The sequence below is a fragment of the Myxine glutinosa genome, chromosome 11, assembly GCF_964187855.1.
Source record: "Myxine glutinosa chromosome 11, kmMyxGlut1.1, whole genome shotgun sequence".
In the NCBI taxonomy this organism is placed as follows: Eukaryota; Metazoa; Chordata; class Myxini; order Myxiniformes; family Myxinidae; genus Myxine; species Myxine glutinosa.
The window spans coordinates 84,459,831-84,476,860 of record NC_136271.1 but is presented as its reverse complement, the minus strand read 5'-3'; the positions used below and the strand labels follow the sequence as shown (position 1 = coordinate 84,476,860).

The following is a 17,030-nucleotide window of genomic DNA, read 5'->3' as shown; positions in this document are numbered from 1 at the left end:
CATTATATTGGCATTTATTGATAAAAAAAAGAAGATTATACTCGTATTTAATGCTGAACGTGTGGAAACCCACAATTTAACCTTATCATTAATATACAACAAACAACAACAGGCATTTTAAGGCCATTTTCCCTGCAAGAGCGGGGGTTGGCCTTGCGGTCCCCATGACAATCTTCTCCATTTTGCCCTATTTCCGACACCCTTCCTGCACACAGCACACAGCCACTTCTCAGTTATTTCCACCTCACCACATGCTTTACCACTTGCCATCACCTTCGTTTTTCCGATATTCACCTACAGACCTTTTGTCTCCATACATTCCTTCCACTTGTTCATCTTCTCCTTCAGTCCATCCATACTTTCTGCAATCAACACCGGATCATCTACATACAACTCCCACGGTAAACCCTCCTTTACATTCCGAGCCAGCACCTCCATCACAGCTACAAATAGAAGTGGACTTAGTACCGACCCCTGATGCACTCCCACCTTCACCTCAAACTCACCACTGTTCCCGCCCTTCGTCCTTACAGCTGTGCGCGCTCTTTTGTGCATTGCCAACACTACTCTGATCAACCATTCCTCCACTCCTAACTTCCTCAAAGCCCATGTCACTACTTCACGTGGAACCCTATCGAATGCTTTCTCCAGATCAACAAACCCAAGAAACAACTTCTTCCTCTTCTCCATGTACTTCTCCTGCAACTGCCTCACAATAAAAAGCGTGTCTGTCGTTCCTCTTCCTGGCATGAATCCAAACTGCATTTCGTCGATCTTCACTTTCTTCCTTATCCTCCTCTCCAACACCCTTTCCAATACCTTCATTCCATACTCCAATAACTTTATCGCTCGATACGAGCCACACTCCAGAGGGTCACCTTTCCCCTTGTATAGAGGGACGAGGGTACTCAGTTCCCAATCCAATGGAATGCGGCCTTCTTTCACCACCAGATTACAGATCTCTGCCATTCTGTTCACACCCCAACTTCCTGCTGCCTTCAACATATCTCCCACAACTCCCGTCGGCCCTCCCGCTTTTCTACTCTTCATTGCTTTTATCTGGTGTTGGGTTATTTTATTTATCTTATTATTTTATTATTTATCTTATTTATCTGTTGTCTCCCATTTCTACTTCATCTTCATTTATCCTTAAAAACCCTGGTGTTGGGCTAGCGGCTAGGGTGTCAGCTTAGGATCCTAGGATCCTGGGTTCGAAACCCGGTCGATCGCTGAATTAACGCCAGGGGGGTTGACTCAGCCTGTCATCCTTCCGAGGTCGGCTAATTGAGTACCAGTTCACTGGTAATTCCCTGCTTGTCGTTAAAGGCGGCAAAAAGGGTTGGCGTCAGGAAGGGCATCCGGCCGTAAAACATTGCTTCAAAAAGGGGACCGAAAAACAACAACTACCACGGTTCCCGAAAAAGGCCAACCCCCGCTTGCGGGGAAAAATGGCCTCTAAAGGTGGTTTTTTTTTTTTTTATTGCTTTTATCGCTTCCTCGACTTCCTTCTCGGTTATCTTCTCTGCCGGTCCTAAAACTGGGTTACTCTCTCTGTTGCCATCCCATTCATAATCTGCATTCAACAGCATTTCCATATATCTCTTCCATCTTCCATTAATTCCATCTGGGTCCACAACGATTTGTCCCACTTCATCCTTCAAAAAACTCACCCCCATCACATCACACCTCTCTTTCACTATCTGCTTTGCAATCCTGAATACTGCTCTCTGACCCTCTTCCAAATCCAAGCGTTCTCCGAACATTTTCCTACATGCCTCCTGCGCCTTTGCTACCTCTTTCTTTGCAGCCTTCCTGGCTGCCTTATAACTTTCATGCTCTGCCTTTTCTGCCCCCATACCCTTCCCCTTCTGCCACTCCTTGAACTTCTTCCTCTTCTCATCAATCTTCTTTCCAACTTCATCATCCCATCACCACGTTTCCGAGTGCCTTGGTGGTCCTTTTGTCCATCCACATACCTCACCAACGGCTCCCAACAGACTATCTTTCATTGACATCCAGCCACTTTCAAGCTCAACCACATCATCCTCTACCATACTCAGCCTCTCTTTTACTGCCTCCCTCACTGTCACCTCTTTCAATCTCCACACCTTCATTCGCAGTTGGTACTTCACCCGCCGAGCTCTCCTCGCACCTTTCACCCTTATGTCGCAGACAACCAAGTGGTGTTGTGAAACAGCCTCCTCCTCCGGGATCACCTTTGTGTCCCGGAGGTGCCCCCTATCTCGCCTACGCACCAGCAGGTAGTCAATGGTTGTCGTCGACCCACCTGACGTGTATGTAACATACACACCATATCCGTAACCCCCATGAACTCCCTCAAAACCGTCCATAATCCTTCCCACATGTCCATTTCGGTCTCCTCCTACCACAACAACTTCCTCATCTTTCACGTTTTCCATCAGCTTCTCTATCGCACACCAGAACTGTTCCTTCTCTTCATCGCTCCGACCAACCTGCGGAGCATATCCCGAGATGACGTTCACCAAGAGCTTTCCAATCATCATTTTCACCATCATCAACCTTTCACTCACTCTAGTCACACTCACCACACTGTCTACAAACTCCTCAGAAAACAGGACACCAACACCATTCACGTCCTCCGGGCACCCTTGCCACACAAACTTGTATTTCTGTCCCTGCCTACCCTTCACCATTCTCACACCACTTCCCTTCCATCTCGTCTCTTGCACACAACATATGTCCACTCTTCTTCTGACCAATACTTCCACCACTTCTCCTGATCTCCCTGTCATTGTCCCTACATTCCACGTCCCAAACCTCAGAAACCGATCTCCACATCGGGCATCAGACGTTTCGTCGTCATAAATGGAGTGATTTCCACCCTTGCTTCGATCGGGTTCCCCACCTTGAGTTTTGACGAGAGGGAGTGGGGTCCCCCACGGGGTACTTCGGGCTGCATCCTGCCCATATGTAGTTGTAATTGTCATGGTTCTCTTTTTGAGGCAGTGTTTTTATGGCCGGATGCCCTTCCTGACGCCAACCCTTTTAGTCGCCTCTTACGACATGCAGGGATACGGTGTACCTATTCTAAACCGGGGTACACTTACACCGGGTAACCTTATTAATTAACCTTATAATTAATATGTGATGAATTTTTCCATTACAGATGAAATGATGGATAAATCCTGTACCTTCAAGTCAACATATGGTGATAAATGTGACCAAAACGTCGACGCTCTACGAACAATGGACCAGCACGCATACATCACGCAAAGTCGACAAAGATGAACTCGGTGCACAATTAGAGACCCAGCTTGCATCAGATCCAAATCTAAAGATACGTTACCACAAGAACTGCATGTCAAGAAACACACCAAAACTAACATCTCCCGGGTTCAAAGTAGGAAAGTGGAGCTCAGGATGGCCGATCAATAAAGAGGTTTTGCCATTTCAGGAAACACATTGACTTCCAGCGAAATTGCCTTTATTGTGGTGACATGTGAGATGTTAATACAAGTGGGAAAAACCCTTCAAGATGGCGAGCTTCATACATGTGTAGATCTACCCATTCAGAGGATGGAGGTGAGCTGTACACAGAGTACATGCTTAACAAATGTGAAGCTGGAGGAGACCATTGGGCGAATGAAGTGCGAATTTGAATTCAAGGTGCACTTAGCGACTGACATGCTGTGAAGGCCAGGTATCACAGAGATTGCATGACCTGCTTCATGGGAAACAATTCTTTGACAGGTGCCACACATGACGCTGATGTTCCTCCAAACACACAATGACAAGATACTGCTCTCCAAGATGTCATAAAGAGATTATCTTCAGCCAAGAGTCGCATATGGAATTCTATCGAGTCGGACCAAAAAAGATCGGAAGCTGTCTCGCAATGGTCTTGTTGAAAAATTACAGCAATACTTCAAATGGGTATCTCTTTGTATTATCCTCACCTCAAATCGCAAGGATTGTGACATTCCAGGAAGCACTGCACACACGTTAATAATGGTGAAAGATGATGATGGTGATGATATGACAAGAGACAATATCGTTTATACAGACATGTAGTACCAATAGCTCCAACATGGCTTGTACAATGTTCTGTTCATACCAAAGAGGACATATGTGTGGGAATGAGAGAAATGTGGAAATGCTGAATTCACATGATGATGAGGACTGAATAATCATCATCATTTTTTATGAAAGAGATGAATTGTGAAGTAGTATAATGTGTTGGAAAATATATTCAGTAAACATATTGTCCACACGAATATCATTTCTTATCTCCTGGAAATATGTACGATTTACATACATATGTCAGAAAATATACATGGAAATTATGCTCCTTTCAGGAACTATTGGCTATTTTTTGTTTATGAAATGCAATTCATAATGGTTGAAAATACACAAAACTGGAGTATAACCTTACCTGATACTGGCAACATGGGGAAGTGTGAGTTATCGCCTTCTCGTCATGTGTATTTTATGGACAAATTGTTCTTATTTCATTTTGGGTGCATCTAATCATTAAAATATTGATGGAATCTAATTTATCATACCTTAAAACATATAAAACTAGAACGCCACTCAGTAGAGCGCATACTCCTACCGTGGGTCAAGTTGGAGCCCGATCTTCCAATGGTAAAAAATTCCTGGATCCGGAATAATATCCTAAGCTTCGCCAAAAACTAATCAATTCTTCCTTATCCCAAGGGCAATCATCCCACCAACTTTCATCCAAATCCGTTCAGAACTTTTCCAGATACCTCGTTCACGAACATACGAACACACACACACACACACACGGACGGACGGACGGACGGACGGACGCATTCCTGGCGGGAGTAATGATCGGTCGTTATCGTCCATACATTGTCGGGTTGCAAAAACATGTCATGAAAAGGGGATTTCCAAAACTTCACGGTGCCCATCTTGGATTTTTATATTTTACACAAATTACTCAAAGGTGAGAAGTTGACATCCACCTGGATATCATACTGGGATAACAAGGATGAATCATCGAGAGAAAAAAACTATAACCTACAAAAAAGGGTCAGGGTGAAAATCCCTGTTTCGCTGCCGAACTAAACGCAAAGAAAGCAATTCAGACAAAGGTATTCTCACTCTCAATGGCCTTTGGACTTTTTAAATGCCCCATGTATTTAAGCGATCTACTTGCATTTTCAGCAAGCAAGCCCTCCAGCGGCCCACCCAGGCGCAAGCTCCCCAGCGGCCCACCCAGGCGCAAGCTCCCCAGCGGCCCACCCAGGCGCAAGCTCACCAGCGGCCTACCCAGGCGCAAGCTCCCCAGCGGCCCACCCAGGCGCAAGCTCTCCAGCGGCCCACCTAGGCACAAGCCCTCCAGCAGCCCACCTAGGCACAAGCTCCCCAGTGGCCCACCCAAGCGCAAGCTCCCCAGCAGCCCACCCAGGCACAAGCCCTCCAGCGGCCCACCTAGGCGCAAGTTCCCCAGTGGCCAACCCAAGCGCAAGCTCCCCAGCGGCCCACCAAGGCGCAAGCTCCCCAACGGCCCACCCAGGCACAAGCCCTCCAGCGGCCCACCTAGGCACAAGCTCCCCAGTGGCCCACCCAAGCGCAAGCTCCCCAGCGGCCCACCCAGGCACAAGCCCTCCAGCGGCCCACCTAGGCACAAGTTCCCCAGTGGCCAACCCAGGTGCAAGCCCTCCAGGGGCCCACCTAGGTGCAAGCTCCCCAGTGGCCCACCCAAGCGCAAGCTCCCCAGCGGCCCACCAAGGCGCAAGATCCCCAGCGGCCCACCCAGGCCCCAATGGCCCACCCAGGCACAAGCCCTCCAGCAGCCAACCTAGGCACAAGCCCCCCAATGGCCCACCCAAGCGCAAGCTCCCCAGCGGCCCACCATAGCGCAAGCTCCCCAGCAGCCCACCCAGGCACAAGCTCCCCAGCGGCCTACCCAGACGCAAGCTCCCCAGCAGCCCAACCAGGCATGAGATCCCCAGCGGCCCACCCAGGAGCGAGATCCCCAGCGGCCCACCCAGATGCAAGCTCCCCAAGCGGCCCACCCAGGTGCAAGCCCTCCAGGGGCCCACCTAGGTGCAAGCTCCCCAGTGGCCCACCCAGGCGCGAGCACTCCAGCGGCCCACCATGGCACGAGCATTCCAGCGGCCCACCACGGTGCGAGCACTCCAGCGGCCCACCACGGTGCGAGCCCTCCAGCGGCCCACCACGGCACGAGCACTCCAGCAGCCCACCACAGTGCGAGCACTCCAGTGGCCCACCACGGCGCGAGCTCTCCAGCGGCTCACAAAGATGCTATATGCTCGTGGACTGCACAAGCCCACACAGGCACACAGGCACCCCCACATACACATGCACACAAAAGCTATAAAGTTAGTGGAGTTACACGCAGGCAGTTAGAAACACCTTCCCCTCGTCAGAGGCCACACTTCACACAACGTTTTCTCTCATTCACCCACCCCACCATCAAAACCAAAACAAGGCCCAAGGCAAATACTCTCATTGGAGGGTTTAAAACATTCCTTAAATAGAACAACCTGATGGAAAGGGTTAATGCAAAACATACAAAAGAGAAAAGGAAGCAATTAAAAATAAAGAAAAAAAACCAGGATAAGACGTCTGCTCATCTCAAATGTATCACAGTCCACCAGGACAAAGCACCAACTACATTCCATGGCAAGTGAAATCAATAATTACTCACTAGGGCTGGCAGAATTACCTAGAGATACGCACACTCGCCTCTAAGGTGTCTAGCCTGGGTTTCAAACCCATGTGGCCGGAATAATTGTGGCCGCTAAAGAAGAAGAAGACGGCGACTCACAAGGGAAGAAACAAAAGGCCAGAATGTATGGTCAGATAGGCAATCACCTTACCTTAATGAGCTGGGGGACAGGAGAAGCATCTGGCTCCAGAGGCAAGGTGTCAAGTTTTGTGGGAATGAACTCGTTTTTCATTGGTAAGGAAAAGTTTTCATTCAAACATGAATTTCGCCATTTCTGTAAAAGGAAACCAACCATGCATTTAGTCTTTTCATTTGATCTCATTCAATGTTCAAAGAGGTGTGTGCAGGTGGCAGGTCCAAACAAATATAAAAGAAAAGTGGAGAAAGACAAAAATTAGAAGTGATGAAAGAAAGGTTCCTGTTGGGCGTGCGAAAACAACAACAAAAAAATTATTAAAGATTTCATGATTTTATTTCCTATAGCTATGAAACGCATCTTGTTTGGGTGGTGTATAATCACTCCGAACGAAAACAGGCATTACCTGGTTTCCTTTGCTTGAGTTGTAATCAAAATGTACCTTTGTTTCTTCAAAAAGGAATTTATGATTGAAGACATATCGATTCAGTCTTAAAATGCACATCAGAGGCCTGTCAGAGGCCAATGGATCCCATGACTCTTCTTCATTTTAAAACTTGAATGTATCGAAAACTTTGCTTTACAAAGTAAAAATAGGTTAAAACCAAACGTTATTAATAAATATTGCATTCCATAGCTAGTTTCGATTATACAGGCCTTCTCATTTAAATGCATTTTGTTCTATAAACGTTAATTTTCATCGAATTTCCTTCCCGTTTTTTGCAACCGAGTCTAAAACCATGTTAGTCACTGTGAAAAATGAAATGAGATATCGAATTAGAGTTGAAATAAAACTGTGAGAGAGGGCAAGACACCACGGGCCTAACAAAAGAGGCCTCACAGCTATGCGAGGAAAGAAAATGGTGTTTTGTTTTGTTTTGTTTTTTTTGTATACAAGATCAAGGCTCGTTAAAGAGCAAACATTAATCACAAAAAAAAAACACCGACACATAAAACATATAATAAAGGGAGCGGGAGACAAGATGGGGAGAGAGAGGGAAGATGATTGATTTGGTGATTTGATGGCGAGGTGGTGATTTGTTTTTGAAGCCCCCCCCCCAGACCGGGTGTAACCACACCCCCAGAGAGACAGACAGACAGGTCACAGACAGACAGACAGAATCACCAACGGAGAATAATTAATATATATATATACATACATACATACATACATACAGTCATACATACATACATACATACATACATACATACATACATACATACATACATACATACATACATACATATATATATATATATATATATATATATATATATATATATATATATATATATATATATATATATATATATATATATATATATATATATATATATATATATATATATATATATATATATATATATATATAAACATACATATCTAAACACTGAGCCTGGTGTTGGCTTAGAGGTTAGGGTGCCGGCTTGGGATCCTAGGATCCTAGGTTCGAATCGCGGTTGATCGCTGAATTAACACCAGGGGGGTTTACTCAGCCTGTCATCCTTCCGAGGTCAGCAAATTGAGTACCAGTTCACTGGTAATTCCCTGTGTGTCGCAAGAGGTGACTAACAGGGTTGGCGGCAGGAAGGGCATCCGGCCATAAAACATTGCTTCAAAAAGGGGACCACGGTGCCCAAAAAAGGCCAACCCCTGCTCTGCGGGGGAAAATGGCCTCTAAAGGTGGTTCATACATATATAAACACTACATGACCAAAAGTATATGGACACCCAAACATCGAGCATCTCATTCCAAATTAATGGGCATTAATATGGAGTTGGTCCCCCCCCCCCCCCCCCCCCCCTTTGCTGTGAAACAGCCTCCACTCTTCTGGGAAGGCTTTCCACTAGATGTTGAAAGATTGCTGCGGAGATTTGCTTCCATTCAGCCACAAGAGCATTAGTGAGGTCTGGCACTGATGTTGGGCGATTAGGCCTGGCTCGCAGTTGGCATTACAATTCATCCCAAAGGTGTTCGATGGGGTTGAGGTCAGGGCTCTGTGCAGGCCAGTCAAGTTCTTCCACACCGATCTCGAAAAACCATTTCTTATGGACCTGGCTTTGTGCACGGGGGCTTTGTCATGCTGAAACAGGAAAGAGCCTTCCCAAAAGTTGTTCCAACAAAGTTGGAAGCACACAATCGTCTAGAATGTCATTGTATGCTGTAGCATTAAGATTTCCCTTCACTGGAACGAAGGGGCCTAGCTCGAACCATGAAAAACAGCCCCAGATCATTATTCCTCCCCCACCAAACTTTACAGTTGGCACTATGCATTCGAACAGGTAGAGTTCTCCTGGCATCCGCCAAACCCAGATTCGTCCGTCGGACTGCCAGATGGTGAAGCGTCATTCATCACTCCAGAGAACGCATTTCCACTGCTGCAGAGTCCAATGGTGGCGAGCTTTGCACCACTCCAGCCGACGCATGGCATTGCGCATGGTGATCTTAATCTTAGGTGTGCGGCTGCTCGGCCATGGAAACCCATTTCATGAAGCTCCCGATGAATAGTTGTTGTGCTGACGTTGCTTCCAGAGGCAGTTTGGAACTCGGTAGTGAGTGTTGCAACCGAGGACAGACAATTTTTACGCGCTATGCGCTTCAGCACTCGGCGATTCCGTTCTGTGAGGTTGTGTGGCCTACCACTTCGCGGCTGAGCTGTTGTTGCTCCTCGACGTTTCCACTTCACAATAACAGCACTTACAGTTGACCAGGGCAGCTCCAGCAGGGCATACATTTGACAAACTGACTTGTTGGAAAGGTGGCATCCCATGACAGTGCCACGTTGAAAGTCATTGAGCTCTTCAGTACGGCCCATTCTACTGCCAATGTGTGTCTCTGGAGATTGCATGGCTGTGAATGAATGAATGAATGATCGTTTTAAGGCCATTTTCCCCTGCTAGAGCAGGGGTTAGCCTAGCTGTGTGCTTGATGTGTGCTGTGTGCTTGATTATACATACCTGTCAGCAATAGGTGTGGCTGAAACATCCAAATCCACTAATTAGAAGGGGTGTCCGCATACTTTTGGTAATGTCGTGTGTGTATATATATATATATATATATATATATATATGTGTGTATATATATATATATACAGTCATGCGTCGCTTTACGTCCGTCCTAACAATGTCCGATCGCTTATACGTCCGTGGCCCATAAAAATAATAAGAAAATAATGGGGATTTAAAAAAAACCTGTTCAGACAACGGGACATAGCGGACGTAAGTGGCCTTAGAGCAGGCGCGCTCACGCATGTATCACGTGTTCTTAAACAAAATAGATTGTGCTGCCAGGCGTATGATGATACAGTACAGTAACTATATATCCATAATATGTTTTGATCTAAGAAATGCCTATGTTACTGGTTTATGTTTTTTGGCTATTGTAGTGTACAGTACTTTTAATTTGATTTCCTTACTTATGAAATAAAAAGTTGACAAACTGTCTGACAGTGCTTGGTTTATGCTTGGTTTTGCCTCGTCGGCAGCGTCACAGCATCATCAGCATCCAGTCTCGATTACCCCCGCGTATCGTGAGCGTTATTCCATTGTCTTTTCATTTTATTTTATTAAAATCAAGCCACCCTAAAGTTCATCATGGGTCCCAAACGCAACGCAACTTTCAAGGATCTCTCTCTCTTTCAAGGATCTTCAAGGATCTCTTTTCAAGGATCTCACTTTCAAGGATCTCTTTCACGGCCCGAGTGGTAGCAGCAGCAAGAAACAACGCAGGAGCATTGATTTGGAGGAGAAGCAGAAAATAATAAGACAGTGTGAGGGCAGCAAATCTGTGAATGCTATCGCACGTGATTTCAGCATGTTTTTCGACACGAATACCACCTCTTTGATTCAGCCTATGGATCAAGGGGCTATTGCAGCTTTCAAGTCCTATGTTCGGCCATCGTCCAATTCGGTTAAAGTCACGTTTCCAAGAACGTATCTAAGACGTTAAGCGACGCATGACTGTACATATAAATACATATATACATATATACATATATATATATATATATACATATATATATATATATATATATATATATATATATATATATATATATATATATATATATATATATATATATATATATATATATTGTTGCGGATATGAGGATTGTATTTTTTTGATTGTGTAATATCGCTTGAATATGGCCCCTCCTGCCTCCAGTGTTGTGTAAAGGTTAAAAGGGCGTCCCGGTAGTTAATTCCATGAAACACCACATTGAAGGACACTATAATACCCTTGTTCAGTAGTTTATATCCTTATTATGTGTTTTAGGGTAAGGCCTTGTCTTCCATTAGCATGACACTCCATTGTACCAAGTGAAAAAGATAGATTCCCTTCATTCCCATTCCCAAAAACCTCCATTTCCCCTTTCGTCAATTGCCATTCGCATTGCCAACCAACAATTGCCGCCATTGGCCACGAGGCAGGGTTGGGGAAGAAAGGCGGGTCCCCACCTCGTCATAGAGGGGAGGAGTGAGTCAGCCCCACTCAACCAACCACGAACAAGGGGTTGGACTTGGAGAGGGTGTGAAGAGAAACATCAAGGAGGTTCGCGAAGGTTGAGGGGCGGGGCCTATATAACCCGCCGCGGGGCGTTCCCCAAGCAGATGAGATGAGAGATGAGCTTTGAGAGAGATGAGATGAGAGATGAGCTGAGAGGAGAGATGAGCTGAGAGGAGAGATGAGCTATGACAAGAGCTGAGTTGTGAGGTCCAAAAGCAGAGATCATCCAGGGAAGCGCAAAAGCCTGCTATTCGACACCTTGCTCGCCAGCGGCAGCGTCCCCAGCAGCAACACTCGACAGCCGTTGGGGCCTGGACGGCGGTTTTGAGCAGGGCCGCGAAGGGACGGCGGCTGCCGAACGCGCCGATCGGGCTGCCAGCTCCGGACCTTCCTCTCCTTTCCAGCCATTCCTGCCTGCAAGTTCCCCATTCGTGTACGTGAGTTTGTTCTGTTCGTTCTGTCCTGGGTAGTCAATTAAGTCTGTATAAGCTAGTAATTTGCACTGTGTCACCTGCTTTTTCATGTCCCCTGTAAATAACCGTGACTGCTCTTTTTTTGCTTGTGTGTGTGTAAATAATAAACCCCGTAACTCTTCTGTACGTCTTCTTCTTCCTCTTTGCATTCGGTCGCTTTAGAGTTTTCCCACATTGAATAGCTGTGGCGCGATACGGCCAACGTCTGGGTGAATCGGGGAAACTGTTAGGTCGCGGGGCCTCCGCTCGGCAAATATAACATCCTTAACCGCGAACCGTAAGAATTTATATATATATAGACCGCATTTAATATGGAATATTTTTTTTTTCTTGACTTGGGTTTACTTTCTGAACTCAGTATATCAATCTGGTGAGTTTCTTTTACGCTTCGGTGATTTCTTTGTTAAAAGAACCATGTCACTGATTGTCTGTCACAGCAAGAAGTCAATAACAGGATTATATCACATGTGGTGTGACAAAATGTACGGACAGGTACATTTGACGATTGGCTTCACAATCGGGTGTATAAGGGTTGTTGCGTTCTGTATGAGTGGAAAACAACTGCTGCACATCTACAAAAGTTATTGCCGCTTCCTCTGGAGATGGTCCGTCAACTCGACAATGCTGTTTGTCATGGAGTGGTGGCTTTACGAAATTCCGGCATGAAACAGCGTGCTATTGTTCGGCAGTATGGCATCACTCAAGGTCAGGTGTCAAAGATCCTGAAACGAAATGCTCAGAGGGGTGTCCCTACTCCAATACCGAGGCCAGGACGTCCCCGCAGAACCACAAGGAGGGATGATCGCCAGCTGCACCGGTTAGTCCGCAATGGCCGTACCAAGTCAGCTAATCAGCTTAGGTCTGAGGGGTAGCACCTGACAAATGTGCCTGTATCCAGAAGGCTAGTCAACCAATGACTGGTTCAAGCAGGCTATCGTGCCAAGCGTCCCCTGAGAAAGCCATGCCTGACCAGACAACACCGGCAGCGCCGATTGCAGTGGGCCAGAGAGCACCGTCAATGGCAGCCAGGACACTGGAATCACGTGATCTTCAGTGACGAGTCTATATTTCTGGTCTATCGTCAAGATGGCCGCGTCCGAGTGCGCAGACAAGTGCATGAAGCCTACAATGAGCATTGTATAGTGCCAAGAGTCCAAGCTGGAGGTGGTGGGGTGACCGTTTGGGCTGCTTTTCATGCAGGTGGCAAAACTGACCTGGTTGTTCTGAATGGAAACCTGAACCAGTTCAAGTACAGGGGCATTCTGGAAGAAACATTGCTTCCATTTGCTCGTGCAGCCTTTCGAGGAAACTTTGTCTTCCAAGATGACAATGCACGGCCTCATCGTGCTCACATGATCCAACACTTTCTTGCTGACCGTGGTGTAGACCATATGGAGTGGCCTGCCATGTCCCTGGATATGAATCCGATAGAGAACTTGTGGGCAGAATTAACGCGTCAAATCGACAACTTGGACCAGCAGCCCACCTTTGTGCGTGAATTGCAGCAGGCTATTGTCACTGCATGGCAAGCGATTCCTGTCCAAACCTTGGCAAATCTCGTGAACAGCATGCCTCAACATGGACGTGCTCTCCTGAATGCTCGTGGGGGTTACACGAAGTACTGAACTGTAATTTTACTGTCCGTAATCCCAGTCATAATTTAACTTTTGTTTTTGTTAAAAAAAATTTGGGCTGATGTGCAAAATAAAGAGATACTTCTCTTTCACGAGCCTCGATTCAGTATACATACAAAAAAAAAAAAAAAAAAAAAAAAAAACCTACAGAAGTTTAACAGAGTACTGTCCGTGAATTGAGTTCGATATCAGTTTACATCACTTTCAAGGATCAATTTATTTGCTTCGAAATGTCAAATGTGGTTTTTGTTTCTTTTAAAGGTCACATTAACAAAATCTAGAATAATTTCAACATAATTCTAATGAACTTTTGGTTCTAAGTCATCTTGAAAAGTAAGTTCACCCCCACAAAAAAAAATATTCCATATTAAATACCAAGTCTGTATATATATATATATATATATATATATACAGTCACGTGAAAAAGTAAGTACACCCCATGTAAAGTTTTGACTTTTTCAGCATATTTCAACATACAGCTATTTGATCTTCATTTCAACAATATTGATAGATAAAGGTTATATAATATAACAAATATCATGAAACATTTACATTTTGTAGTCCATTGTATAATTTAAATAAACATAAATGCAAATTTCGCATGTGGAAAAAGTTAGTACACACCCTTGGCTCTAATCGGTTGGTATTGCCCCCTTTGGCAGAAAAAACCCCAAGGACGGCGTTTCTTATAACTGTCTACCAGTCTCTGACATTGACTGGGAGAAATTTTTGCCCACTCCTCCATGCAGAATTCTTTCAGCTGTGCGATGTTTGAGGGGTTTCTTGCATGCACAGCTCGTTTCAAATCCCGCCCACAACATCTCGATGGGATTTAGATCCGGGCTTTGACTTGGCCATTCCAGAACCCTCCATTTCTCTCTTTTCCGCCATTCATTGGTGGATTTACTGGTATGTTTAGGGTCATTGTCATGTTGTAAGGTACACCTTCGGTTGAGCTTCAACTTCCCGACAGATGGCCTCACATTATCCTCAAGCACCCTCTGGTACAATGAAGAATTCATAGTGGATTCTATGATGGTGAGCTGCCCAGGCCCTGATGCAGCAAAGCAGACCTAAACCATAATATTTCCACCACCATGCTTTACAGTTGGTATCAGGTTCTTGTGGTCAAATGCTGTCTTTGGTTTTCGCCAAACGTGTCTTCTGGTACTGTGGCCAAATAGCTCCACCTTTGACTCATCTGTCCAGAGCACATTGTTCCAGAAGTGCTGGTCTTTGCCTAGGTGTTCATTGGCAAACTTTAGTCTTGCCTGATGTTCTTTCTGGACAGCAAAGGTTTCCTCCTGGCACACCTGCCATGTAGATCAAATTTGTGCAGCCTCTTTGTAATGGTAGACTCGTGCACTTTTACATCAAACAGTGGCAAGAGCTACCTGTAGGTCCCGTGATGACATTCTGGGGTTCTTAGAGACTTCTTTCAGCATCTTGTGGTCTGCTCCTCGGGGCTGAACTTGCTGGGGCGGCCTGGCCTGAACAAGTTGGCAGTTGTTTGGAATCTTCTTCACTTGTAGATGATCTTCCGGACAGTTGAATGATTGATTTCAAATTGTTTGGAGATCTTTTTAAATCCCTTCCCAGACTCGTAGGCATCTATAACCTTCTTTCTGAAGGCCTCAGAGAGCTCTTTTGATCTAGGCATGGTGACGCCGCACACTTCAACAACAAAGAGCAAACCAAACTAAATGTCTGAGGTTTAAATAAGACAGGTTCCTCCAAGATCCTCTCTAACTATGTTCTAATCATTTGCACCCTGAGCTGGTGCACCTGATTCTCATTTTAGGTATTTGAAGTAGTGATAAATGTAGGGGTGTACTTACTTTTTTCCACATGCGAAAATTTGCATTTATGTTTATTTAAATTATACAATGGACTACAAAATGTAAATGTTTCATGATATTTGTTATATTATATAACCTTTATCTATCAATATTGTTGAAATGAAGATCAAATAGCTGTATGTTGAAATATGTTGAAAAACTCAAAACTTTACATGGGTGTACTTACTTTTTTCACGTGACTGTACATATATATATCTACAGTATATAATAATACCGTAAGGACTCGACTTTGTTATCCCTTTTACGCCGCACCCAGTGACCCGATGCCCACGGCACTAATGGATTTACGATCTACGAACCGCGCTCTTTGTTTATCACGTATAGACATACTCGAAAAATCTGAATTAGCCGACGTTGGGGCCCAAAAGCATCCGATTAACGGCCGATACGACGCCATCTTACGACGCCATCGTATTGGCGTCTGCTGGGCGAAGGCGAAGCGAGCCATCCGCTGATTGGACAGTCGAGTGGTGTGAACATGGGTGGTGTGAACCAAATGGTCTTTTTATTCCCTTGAACATTTTAAATTGGGATATATAAGGAAACGTCTTGATCGTCATTTTAATAAAGTTAAATGGAGTGACGTTGCGATACTCGGGGTGCGTTGCATAAATCCTCGTAACTCAGAGAGGTGTAGCAGGTGGCGAGACGTAAGGAAGCTTAAAGATAACGACCTGAAAACAGACAAACGATATGTCAATCTCTTTCTACACCGAACGGAAATAAAAGTATGAGAGCGGGAAGGCATGGCCTGAGCACTTCGAGCAGAGAGGACTGATTGGACTTAACTTAAAGAGAAAAAATTGGAGCTTAACAGAAGAAGAAGATCCCATGAGTGCTCCCCTATGCCATCCATAATGGTACACTCTATCCATACACCACATCCTCCCTTCCGTGGATGTTCCACGGGTTTCGGCTAGTGTGTGTGTGTGTGTGTGTATATACATATATATATATATATATATATATATATATATATATATATATATATATATATATATATATATACATATATATATATATATATATATATATATATATAATATAGACAGATAGATATATTGTTATGAATTTGGGTAGTGATATATGTAGAGCACAGTAGATCTGAGTCGGTACCATGCTTCGGGATGTACCGGTAAGGAACACTTCCTGTAATAAGTCATGCGTAGGCATTTGTCGGGTTAAGATGTATGATTGTGAATCTACCAGGAGATTCGTGTGTTCGGTAGTGTAGGGGTTAATGAGTAGAGCCCTTGTATGTCTCACCTGGTAATCAAACCGTTGTCCCTTATGGCACTACAGACCACATAGACACTTGGTTAGGATCCATTAGTACAACATTAATGACACCCTTCCCCCCTGACATGACTGAGGACGAAATCGGGCTAGGACACCGCCGATAATGGCCACCACCATTTGCACCTCCGCGAGGCCGACCCGCCTCACATAGCACATGCTATAACACAAGGTGCAGGAGCGGGAGTGAGAGTGACGCAGTGAGCGTGCACCGGGGTGAGCTGGCGAGTCGGTGGAGGCTCTGATTGGCAGGACAGTGCGCCAAAGCTGACGTCACCGGCCAGGGATATTAACGGGGGCCGGACGCCATTTCGGGCAGTTGAGACGTGACAGGACGGTGTGCAGCAGTTCATTCCTGGCCCTGGCAGTTCAGTAGAGAGTTCCATTCCTGAGTCGAGGGTCGAGAGTTGGTGTGTTGAGT

At 45.3% G+C, this 17,030-nt stretch overlaps 1 protein-coding gene across 5 annotated transcripts in view; it reads right to left on the bottom strand.

Annotated features, from left to right (window-relative positions):
* The window catches only part of IDE (insulin degrading enzyme), a 131,881-nt gene that overhangs the window by 28,684 nt on the left and 86,167 nt on the right, over positions 1–17,030 (bottom strand). For all 5 annotated transcript variants that reach the window (XM_068131527.2, XM_078786831.1, XM_078786833.1 and 2 more), the window contains exon 13: positions 6,855–6,977. In XM_068131527.2, the coding sequence (XP_067987628.2) occupies positions 6,855–6,977 (123 nt within the window). The remainder of the gene's footprint in view (positions 1–6,854; positions 6,978–17,030) is intronic.